General features: G+C 40.2%; 1 protein-coding gene across 1 annotated transcript in view; it reads left to right on the top strand.

The window, feature by feature from the left end:
* Nucleotides 1–12,049, top strand: part of TNR (tenascin R) — a 77,824-nt gene that overhangs the window by 50,262 nt on the left and 15,513 nt on the right. Inside the window, exons 15-16 of the mRNA XM_063106391.1 lie at nt 672–802; nt 1,761–1,893. Coding sequence (XP_062962461.1) covers nt 672–802; nt 1,761–1,893 — 264 coding nt within the window. The remainder of the gene's footprint in view (nt 1–671; nt 803–1,760; nt 1,894–12,049) is intronic.

Here is a 12,049-nt window from a genome sequence, read left to right as displayed (position 1 = left end):
ACACACCTGATATACCTGGAGGCTTTGTGGATCCTTAGAAATGATCAGTTTCCATGTGGTAGACTAGATTATAGTCTATAGGCTTTGGACAGTGCAGCTATGAGCTGTTCTTATTTTGGTTGCCTGCAGCCCAAATCCAGTGAAAGTGAGCTGTGGCTCCTGGCCAGCAGACACATGTCTATTTTCTGCTCTCACCCTGGGTCTGGGTGACAGCAGTAGAATCAGAGCTAAGAGAGGCCAGTACTTGGAATTCATCTGGCCCAGAAAAGTCTGATGGATATTAAAATGCTGGATCTAGGGAAGAGGGCTGCTGGGTGGTGTCATGACCAGAACAGTAGACAAAGGTAAAATGTGGGAATGTTATAAGTTCAAGAGTGAATTTGCAGACATGCAGGTTTAATAAGGCCAGGGTCCCAGACATAGAGGGTCAGACTCCCAGGCCCAGAGGCCCAGGTGAAAGAAGCAGGGAATAGCTGCAAGTATGATCATAGCACTGAATAATGATTTTCTGACCCAAGAGCTCCCTTTGTGTTCCTGTCCAAACCAGAACTGGGGTCAGCACGTGAGCAGCCCTGAGACCACAGAAGTGGGCGAGTAGATACTCATGTCTAAAATCAAGCAGGGAAGAGCTGGAGAGACAGGCACATCCTGGCATTTTCTCCTCTTTGCAGTGCTGGACCCTCCTGCAAACCTGACAGCCAGTGAAGTCACCAGACAAAGTGCCTTGATCTCCTGGCTGGCTCCCAGGGCAGAGATTGAGAACTATGTCTTGACCTACAAATCAGCTGATGGAAGCCGCAAGGTGAGATTTTGCTGAAAAGAGGAAAGACCATTTCTCTGAAGTGAGGCCAAGTGGAAACTGACCAGTGGAATTTGGAGGGAGGGGAACAAATCTACAGGGAACAAACTAGGTTTCCGATCATGGATGCACAGCCTGCTGGTGAGGAGAGAGCTCTCGCCTGCAAGCCAGAAGATCTGGGTCCTAGTCCTGTCTCTACTACTACTCTCTATACAAGTTGAGGCAAAGCAATAGCCCTCTCTGAGCCTCTGTTCCTCCTTCTCAATGATGGGGGTGTCTGCCCCTGCAACTTCACTAGGTTGTGGTGACGCTTCTAATATGATGAGGCAAAGCACACTGGAATCTTCCAAATACATAGTATTGGAATGATTTTTCACTAGCAAGGCCAAGCAATCATGAGCTGGATACCAAATTCAACAGGCTTTTATACTTCTTGATGAGCATTATAAAGGCTACATCTATATAGCCTACAGTAAAGAGACGACACATTTTTGTTTTATGTGATCAGTCAAAACAATCCATCTAGAGCACTGGGTTTTCAAATTTTTTTAGCAGTGGATTCCTTTTTCAATGTGCAATCATATGTAGAAGCCAAATGGAATAGATATAAGCAGAGCTAGTCTGTGTGATGGGAGTAGGGAGGCCTGGGATCCTGCTCCCTCAGATTCTTCCACTGCCCTCCGCAAGACCAGTGCAATCTGAAAACCACTGGATTCGGTAATCTGGGTACCTAAATTTATCCCAGTGTGCATTTGTGAGATAGGAACAGCCTAAATCTCATGCGGAAGCTGTCCTCTCTGCTTGTGGGCACGGTTTTCTTCCTACTGGGGGATGGAGAGGACGACAATGGCCACTGCAGTGCTGACCTAGCTGGCCGTGGGATTTGGACTTCCTCCCACACTTGCCCGTATTGTGAGCCGGTCACTCCCTTCCCCCCTCCCTTCCCCTGCTCATTTCGCAGGAGCTGATTGTGGATGCAGAGGACACCTGGATCCGATTGGAGGGGCTGTCAGAGAACACGGACTACACGGTGCTGCTGCAGGCAGCCCAGGACGCCTCGTGGAGCAGCATCACCTCCACTACCTTCACCACAGGTGAGGGAGTTACGGCCACTTTGAGGCCTCCTTGTCCCCTGTGCGACGTTTGGCTCCTCAGCAGCCTCTGCTGAGACACCGCCTGGGAGGAGCCTATCAAAGAAACTCAGCAGCCTCCTCCTTCCTTCCCCCTTCCCAAGGCCCTGTTAGGAAACCTTTCACCACTGAGGCAACCACAGGAACCAGCAGCGCAAATCCCCAGTCCATCTGGACCAACTACGTGCACCAAATAAAGACATCAGTTTCCTTCTTGTTCAGATTTTCTGTGAGGGTTTTTCCAGCAGAAAATCCCTTCTCTCCCTCCTTCCTCTGCTGCCTGTAATCAGAGATTTACCTAGTCAAAGTAGCAGTAGTAAACTTTCATTATTAAGTTTACTACTCTTCTCCTACCCAAAGCTCTGTGATCTCAATTCAGTCCTTATAACAACAGGTGAGGAAGGCCTTAGGATCCCCATTTCGCAGATGATAAAACTGAGGCACATGGAAATCAAAGACTCACATGGCTAGTAAGTGGCGGGGGTCAGAACTTGAGCCAAGGTCTTCTACTTCTAGATCCAGCTATTCCTCTTGTCTTCCCTCACTTAAGTTAGCAGAAGATATTTGGGAAATGTTCTTAAGGAATAAAAGTGTCCTAATGTTTATGACAGCAAATAACTTAATACTCATACCTAACCTTTGAATGCCCTCTGACAGGCACTGTTCCAACTGCATTACAGGTACTGTCTAATTTAATCCTCACTACAGCCTATGTGGTATGTACTACTTTCTCTATATTTTTACAGATAAGGAAATTGGACCACAGAGAGGTGAAGTAACACCCCAAATCCCATAGCTGTTCCTTGGGAGAGCTGGGATTTGAACCCAGATGTTCCAGCTCTGGGGTCTGCGCTGTTAACGTTCCTCTCTGCCACCTCCCACGTTGTCTCTCTACAGTCTGTGATGTGAGACTGCCCAGCCCAGACTTTGGATTCTCTCCCTGCCCCACATCCTGGGGTGTGGGTGTGCACATGTGTGGGGCCAGTGGAAGCACGTCTTTTATCCTTAGCCGCATGTCTGCCTGCCACCTCATAGCACCGGGATGATGGGTTCCTGTCCATGCTCCAGAGCCTGTCCCTCCATTCCCAGAGAGGTGATGAAAAGTCCCCCAACCCCACCCACGTGCCCTCCCCACTGAGTGACAAAGTAAGACACCAATCAGATACACCCAAATGTCCCCAGTGGCTCTATAGAGTAGTGAGATTGTGAATGAGTCCTCTTTCCCCTTCTTTTTTATATTTTTCCATATCTCAAAGTGTCTTCAGTGAGTACATTAATCAGAAAAACAAATGTTTTTTTTTTTTTTTAATAAAAATAAACCTTGGTCACACAACGAAGACATGAATCCAAGACGTGTCAAGTGGAACTTAGAGGACACTTGATCTCTTTTATGGGGCTAAAGTCAATTATGCTCATCCTCCACGCTCTTTCAAAGGTGTCTTACTCAGAACTAAAGTGTCACCCTCTTCTTGTTCAAGCCCTTCCCTGCACATTCACAGGTTAATTAAATGGTCATGCATGGTCCCCATTTCCAAGCTACCTCTTAAAGACTCATGGGTTGGAGCTTTCCACTGAATTAAGAATTTCTATCTCATAAAAAGGACACAGATGACAGACACTTAAACAGAGCTCCAAATGTGCATATTTATTGGGCCTAAGCTAGTCATTTTATCCCCAGAATGCCTGGGTTTCAATGCTTGCTCAGTGTAGGATAAACGTTTACTTCCCCCTGTGGTGATGCCACAGCTAATGGTTGTGTGCAGTATGACAATATGCCTGAAGTCGTGCTGTATCTTGCAGCTGTGCCTCGCTCCAGACCCACCTGGGCTGGAAAGGTGTACCAGTGTCTGTGCCTATCATTGCCCTGCACAGATGCAGCTGCACCAAGGGGTGGGCAATAGTTTAGATCAGGGATTTCAAATCCAGCTGTGGGGTCAGTAGGATCAAATAGGCAGAAGGTTAATAACTCATGTGGACATCTGGAGAGGAGGGCAGGATATTGGCTTTGTTTGGTGGACAGTGCAGGGAATCATCAGGATGTATTTAGGTTGTTTCTTTTTACAAGAATCCAGTTGGCGCTGGGCTCTTGGGGCATGACCAATACCAACTCAGAAAGGAGAAAACTGAAGAGCCCAATTTCCCGTGCAATAAGTATAGTTACTTACCAAGCTGCTCCATATAGAGTTTGGGGTACCAGAGAAGGACTAGCCACTACCACCATAGTACATGGCAAAGATGTGTCCATGTTTGGAAACTTTTTCAGAGTCTTATTGGAAAGCTCAAATTTAAATGTAAGTCACTGATGCAGAGCCTGTTGGCTTTGTCTAAGAGGTTTATCAGAAGCCACTGAATTGACTGGTTGCAGCATGAAAAATTCTTGAGCAGAAATAATGCATGTGAAATTAGCTTGCACAAAGCCTGGTACATAGCAGACATGAGATAATTTAATTGGTAGGATTCAGTTGGTGCTTGGTGGAATTGAATAGTTAAATCCCAACTACAGAGCATAGAAGAGGGGTCTCTGGTGAAGCAAAGCTGAAAGAGAAGAAGATCCTTGACACCCCTCGCAGGGATGGCACAGGCAAAGAGGTACAGTCTGCAGAGTACAGTGCCCCAAATCCCTCTAATTTCAGGCTCTGTCTGCCACCCCAATGCAAATTTCCCTGAATAAATTACACTAAGCTACATAGTCATTTGCATGTTAATATTAATGAGTCTTCATTGCTGTGCCACCCCCTCCCCACAACTTTCTACCCCTGACAAGCACATTTTATTAAGGAGGAAGAGACTACAAGGGCATCAGCTTCCTAAGTGTGGGGATGGATATATTACCAAGAAGGGACGGAAACAGCCGTATCTTCAGTTACGTGCGGGATTGGAGTCCTGCCAGTCTGGACTGCACAGACATGAATTGCTCCTGTCAAAGTCTGAGGGTTGCTGGAAGCCTCCTTTGTGAAGGCAAACCAGGGCAGATGGATTTAGCGGCTAATTTCTTTTTAGCAACCAGCGTCTTTTCCAACTTCATTGACAGTACCTGAGTTTTCCACTTAGCAGCATGCTATTCTTAGGAAGGGCTGATCTCAGCTGATCCTTCTGAGTGTTTTCTATGCCTCTTCTGATGGAACAACAGAGCTTAAAGTTTGGCCCCACAGTGGTCTTCATCCACTGACATCTTTCATCCAACCTTCACCTTGCCCTGGGGGGACCAAGATAAGACATTCATTTCAAGCAGATGCCTACCTAATGGTCTGGGAAAGAGTTAAGACATCAAAAAATCATAAAAATAAAAAAGAGAGAAAACGAAAGAACTGGCCGCTACAAGACCTCTCAAACCTCTTTTGATCAAGATGTCCTCCCTCGTTGTGTTCCTGACACACAACATAAGCCCGTTTCATTCTTCCTATCACGTTAATAGCTTCCTGTCCGCTTGTCTCTGATGTTTGCACAGAATCTGAGGGGAATTAAATACAAGTAGTATGGAAGAGAAAAAATATGGATACATTATTTATAATTTACTGTCGCCTGAAATTTCATCCAAGGTCTACTTGTCTTTTAGAGACATGAATATAAATGAGGAAACAAATATTCCCCGCAGAGCAACAGTGACTTGGTGAGTGATCGTCTGAGAGGCAGGTTTCATTGTCTCTTTTAATACTATAAAAAGCAAACAAGGCTGTCGCTAAAACTTGTCCTCAGAGACAGTGAACACTATAAAATAGGTTGTCTTGACCTTGAGGTTAAATGAAGACAATCATTTGCAGAGGTACCCAGGGATGGGTATGAGACGTTTTCTTTTATTACCTTTGCTCCAGTCCCTGCTATCCCACACCCAGGCAGAGCTGCTCTGTGGGGCTTTTAGGGAAAGCTCTGGAGTCTACTCTAACACAAACTTCAGTTTCTGAGGTTGTGAAAATTAATGAAGATCAGCAAACCCTAGACTCTGGGACAACAGATGGTGGATCATGGAATTCCACATAGTTATCAGATATTCCAGTGGGAAGGAAAACCTGATGGGTGATCACAATTCTCTGCTACCTGCCCTTATATACACCACACAACCCCCCAGCTCAACAATGTGGGAAGCTGATGGAACTTCTCTCTGCTTCACTACTTAGAAACAACTGGAGTTCTTGCTTCGTTGCAACAAGCAAACCCCTAACAGGAGAGGTCCACCTTCTCCTTTCTTTGGGACCTGGCTGTGGAGAAGGAAGTAGGGTGCCAATCATATCATTTGAACAAGGCATGCTCATGCTTCTCCAGAATGAATGGATGGGTGTCAGATCAGAAGTATGAATTAATCATACTGCCCAGTTTATTGCATATTACCAACATCAGTCTCCAACAAGGTCTCTTCCTGTATTTATTCATTTATGCCCTTTTACTCCCATCTCTTCTTCCGCCTTCCATATGCAACCATTCTGATGTGTTAAATTTGTATCCTTTTGTTTGCATGTTTTTGAAAAACATGTTCTTGTAAAATGGTCTTGAGTATAGATATTTTGAATGTATGTAAATGGTATTGGGTCACATAACTCATTCCCTATTCTCATATGTTTACTCAGCACTGTTTTTTTATACCCATCCATGTTGTTATGCATATATGTAGTCTTTTGCTTCTAACTGTTGCAAAATACTTCATGGCATGTACCCATCACTTTTATCTCTCCATTTTCCCAAAGATGGACATCAGATTGTCTCCAACCTCCCACCACCATAAATGGTGCTGCAGATATGCCTTGTACCTGTCCACTTATGGATCAATGAGGCAAGTCTTTGGGATATACATCCAAAAGAGGATTGCTATGTCATAGGCTATGTGTTTATATTATTTAACTAAGCACTGCTCTCCCGTATGGTTGTAGTGGTCTGCACTACCTCCAACAGTACATGAGGGCTCCTATTCCTAAGGACATGCATCATTCCTAATGACTCGACATGTCCAGTTTTGTAATTTTTGACAATAGCTTAGATATAATGGATATTTCATTGTTCTAGTTGCATCCTTTAAATAATAATGAGTTTGAGTTTAAACATTTCTTCATACGTGTGTTAGCCTTTGAGTTTCCTTTTTCTATAAATTGCCTGTTCATATAGTTTGTCCATTCTTTCTGTCAGGGTTCTAGTACTATGTAAGTATTAGCTATTACTATTTGAGCTTTTGAAGTCTTTCTTAAGAAGTCTTTCTCTGCCTGGAGACCAAAATCTATTCTTCATTGCATTCTTCTGTTAACTTTTTAGACTTATTTTTTATATTTAGTCTATTTTATATGTGGCATTAGGTAGGGAGGCAGTTTCATTTTTCTTTCTATAGTGAGCCAGTTTTTCCAACATAATTTACTAAACAATACATCTGTTCTCCATTGATTTATGGTGGTTTATTGTACATTAAGTTCCCTATGTACATGATCTGTCTCTGACTTCTGAACTCCCTGTTCTACTCCATGGTCTCTTTATCTGTTCTTTTACAAACACTACATTTTTTTTATGTCTATAGCTTAATATCTTAATATTAATACCTTAATATATTATAGAACATGTTTCTTCTTTTTCAAAGTTGGCTTAGCCATTTGATGACCTTTATTTTTCCATAGCCATCTTAGTTTATCAAGTTCCCCAAAAGAAATTTCAACTTAAGTTTAGATAGGAATTGCAATAAATTTAAAATTAATTTGGGGAGAACTGACTTCTTTATAATACTAAGCCACCCCTTCTAAAAGCATATAATATATCTTCACTTACTCAAGTCATTCTTACTTTTATTAGTAGAGTTTTAAAGTTTTTCCTGTAGCATTCTTTATGTTCTTGGCTATTTTCTGAACATTTTATAATTTTTTTTTATTGCTTTGAGACTTCCACTTAATTTTACAAAAATATTTTCTAGTTGATTACTGCTGATGCAGAAAAATATTATTGATTTTTTTATATTGACTCAGTATCTAGCAATCCTGCTGAACTCTTATTAATTCTAATTATCTATTGTTTCTGTTAATATTTTTAGGTAAATGTTTTATATAACCTACAAATAATGACAGTTTTAGGGCTGCCCAGTTAGCGCAGTTGGTTAGAGTGACCTTGTAACACCAAGGTCAAGAGTTCAGACCCCTGTACTGACTAGCAGTCCTCCTCTCACCCAAAGAAATGTTAATTTTATCCAAAAACACCCTCACAGATACATCCAGGATAATGTTTGACCAAATATCTGGGCACTGTGGCTCAATCAAGCTGATACATAAAATTAACCATCACACAAGCTAACAAATAATGACATTTCTATACTTCAGAACCTTATATATTTTATTTTATTTTTATTTCCATATATATATTATACAGGACACGCAGTGATATCAGGTAGCCTTGACTTGTTTCTGTTCCCAAGGAGAATGCCACTAAAGCTTCGTCTTTGATAAATCTTCCTTTTTTTAAACCTCTTTTAGATTAAAAAAATAGCTATTTAATTTTTCTAAAATAAAGAAAATATATAATTGGCTAACCTAAAATGAGCAAGAACATTGTTTGCTTAGATTTGAGGTTCAAAATATTTATTAAGTTACAAATATTTCTTCTATTCCAAGTTAAGAGTTTTCGTAATAAACTTTGTTGTTAAACTTTGTTAAATAGTTTTTACTACACCAATTTAGTTAATGACATGATTTTTATTCTTTAGCTTATTAATGAGGTAAATTATACTGACAGATTTTTTTGAAACATTTATTTACAATTCTTGGAGAAACTTTACTTGAATATGATTTTCAATGCACTGTTAGACTTGGTTAGTTATTGTTTAGACTTTTCACATCTACAAATCATAAATGAAATTGACCTGCACAGATTTTTCTTGCATATACCTCCTTACTGGGTTTGGAAATCCATGTTTCACTAACCTCATTTAACTTTTTAAAAAGGGTTAGACAGCTTTCACTTTCTTTTTTTCTTTCTTTTTTTTTAAGAACTTATTTTGGACAGAACTCATCACTAAAACTACATGGGCATGTTTTCTTGTTGTTTTGTTTGTTTGTTTTTGGAATGGGAGATGTTTAATCTAAGTTTTTAAAATGAACTATCCAAGTTCTTGATTTCTTCTTGCACCAGTTTTGGCCCTTTATAACGTTCTAGGAATTAATTCGTATCATCTGAGATTTGAATTTAGTAGCATAAAATTCTTCAAAAGACTTTTTATGTTTTTAATCTCTACTGCATCTGTAGTTGTTTTCCCTTTTCATTTTATTTTTTATCTTCTCTATTTCTTAATCCGTCCTGACAGTGATATATCTCTTATTTATATTTTCAAAGTACCAGCTTTTAGATTTCAGATCCATATTCATGTTTGTTTGTCCCTATCGATTTCTTAAATGTATCAATACTGTACCTTTTTTGTAATATCCCAACTACCTGAGCTTGTTCTCAAATTCCTCTGGACTTTTCTGCACTCCCTAGCCCTCACCTCCACCCAGACAAACTCTGTCTAGATTTTGGCTCCGGATTGTTATGGATAGACTTTTTGTTTTTCTCTTCTTTAATTACAGCTTTTTATTTAACACAAAAATAAAGTAGTTAATCACCCTTACTTTTTGTATCTCTAGGATTTGTCATTCTGCTTATTTGTATAATTACTTTAAATTTTTAGTAACACATTTTGTAAGGCAAACCTTCTGAAATCTCATATGCCTGAGAAAGTTTTTCTTTATCATACCCTTACATTTGAAATACAATTTGATCAGATGTAAAATACTAAATACAGATATTTGTTTCTGTCATATTTTAAAATGTTATTCCATTGTTTTCTTATATGCAGTGTTGCCATTGAGAAGTCTCATGTCAATCTGAATCTTGTTCTTTGGAGGGTGACTTGCTCTTTCTAGAAGCTTTTAGAATGTTTTTCTTTCTTTTTGGCAGTCTTACACTTCATTATATGTCTTGGGGTTCATTTATCACTTAATCTCCAGTTTGATACTCTATGAGCCATTTAAATGTAAGGTGCTTTATCTTTAATTGTGAGACATTTATCTTCATTATTTATTTAAGCATTTCCTCTTTTTTCTTTTCTTTTTTTTTAGGACTTCTATTAACTAGATGTTAGAATGTACATTCTATTCTCCGAATCTCTTAGCTTTTTCTTATGTTTTTTCTCTTTATCCTTTTCTTTTATCTGCTCAGAGCGTTCTTCAATCAGATCTTCCAATTCATTTATTTATTTTTTAGCTGTATCTAAATCCTTTATTCATTTTATCTACTGTATTCTTACTTTAAACGATTATATTATCTATTAACTAATATTCCTACTTAAGTCTTCGATTTCTTGTTCATTTTCGTATTGTTAACATTTTTCTTACCTCCTTACATAAAGTTATCATGCTTAATTTAAATTCTATTCCAATAAGTGTGCATCAGGTGATCGATGTCACACTGTTTGTGGTCTTTCTTTCACAGTAGTCTTACTCTTCAGTGAATGGATATTCTGGCCTATGATTGTGATGTTTCTTTGGGATTACCAGCTCCTCTGACTGGTAATGTATGCATTAGAGAAAGACCAAATACATGTGAAGGAGTAGGTAATGATTACCCCGTGGCAATACAGAGAAGAAGCAAGAATAGAATTTCAAAACTTTCTTGCAACCCATCCTTTCTCTTTTATTGTACTGTTTTTTCTGATATTTGTATGCTGGCCTCATTGAATGAGTTGGGAAATTTCCTGTCCTGGAAGAGATTGTGTAAAGTTGGTGACATTTCCTCTTTAAATTCTTGGCAGCATTTACCAGTAAATCCACCTGGGCCTGGAGATTTTTTTTTTCCAGAGGTTTTTTAACTACAAATCCAATTTTTAAAAGTAGCTGTTGTACTATTCAGCCCATCCCATCTCATATTGGGTGACTTTTGGGGAGATGGTGATTTTCAAGGAATTGGTTCACTTCATCTAAGTTGTTGAATTTGTTTACATAGAGTGGTTTGTACTATTCAGTACGATGGGGATGTGTGATCCTCCTACAGGGAGGCATTGAATTTTGTCAAATAGTAGTAATACAACCTGCCATAGGTTGTAAGATGATATTGTGAGTGTTACAGAAGGACCTTATACATCGCTATGTATAGGATTTGATCTGGCCCATGTTAAATTGTGTTGTCCCAAAGGTTTTCAGAAAATCTAATTTTGATTTCTCTTTTCATAATCATAGAGGAGGGATATAGTGCTCACATAGTGCAGTGGGGAATAAGCCAACAAAACAGAAATGAGGCAATTTCAAGTAGCGATATTGTTTTTAAAAAAATAAACGGAGTAATAGAATCGGGACAGGTGTGAAGAGCTAACTTCTAGGACAGCTCCTATAGTAGGAGACCTTCCCTGATTGTCACTGCCTCCTCCAGTCCCAGACCCTGGTCTCCTGGTCAGGAAAGGCTTCTCTTTGAACTGAGACATGTGAGCCAGGACTTGAATGCTGAGTGTGAATCACACAAAGAAGAGCATTCCAGGCCTATGAAAGAGTAATTACTATACCTCAAGGGGGGAATGAGTCCAGCATGTTCAATCTGTTAAAAGAAAGCCGATGGGAAAGGAGGAAGAGTGCAAGACAGAGCTGGGCTTTGTAGGCCATGGTACGGATTTTGGATTTTATTCTAATTGCAGTGAAGAAGCCATTGGAGGGTTTTGGGCAAGTGAGAGATAGGATGGGATTGAATCACATTTACATGGTTAAAGTATGGAGAAGGCAGCAGGAAGACATTATTACGACCCAACCTGTTCCTTGCCATATTGAATCAAGAGACACAGAGGGGAGCCAGTCTGTGATCAACCTAACCTGCCTTGAAATTGGGTCTTTTGCTATAAGTGAACCCGAGGAATAATAAGACAAATTATGTCAGAACATTTCTCTACTATTAGGATACGTTGAGCTGATCTTTGAAGGGAAGATTTGGATGCCTATTGCTCTTGCCCTTGGGGAGAAGGCAGGTGGTCTACAGAGCTTCAGGACCTTCCTCAGCAGCTCTGCTTAGGATGAACAAATCAAACCTGTCTATTGCTCCGTTGCTTCTCTGCTCCCATTGCTTCCTTAAAGGCTGTTCTCACTGCTCCTCCCGGGATCCCACTACTATCTCCTGAATGGGGTCCCAACTCCTGTCTCATCTC

This window comes from Cynocephalus volans, chromosome 8 (genome assembly GCF_027409185.1).
Source record: "Cynocephalus volans isolate mCynVol1 chromosome 8, mCynVol1.pri, whole genome shotgun sequence".
Lineage (NCBI taxonomy): Eukaryota > Metazoa > Chordata > Mammalia > Dermoptera > Cynocephalidae > Cynocephalus > Cynocephalus volans.
This window is presented reverse-complemented; position numbering and strand designations above follow the sequence as displayed.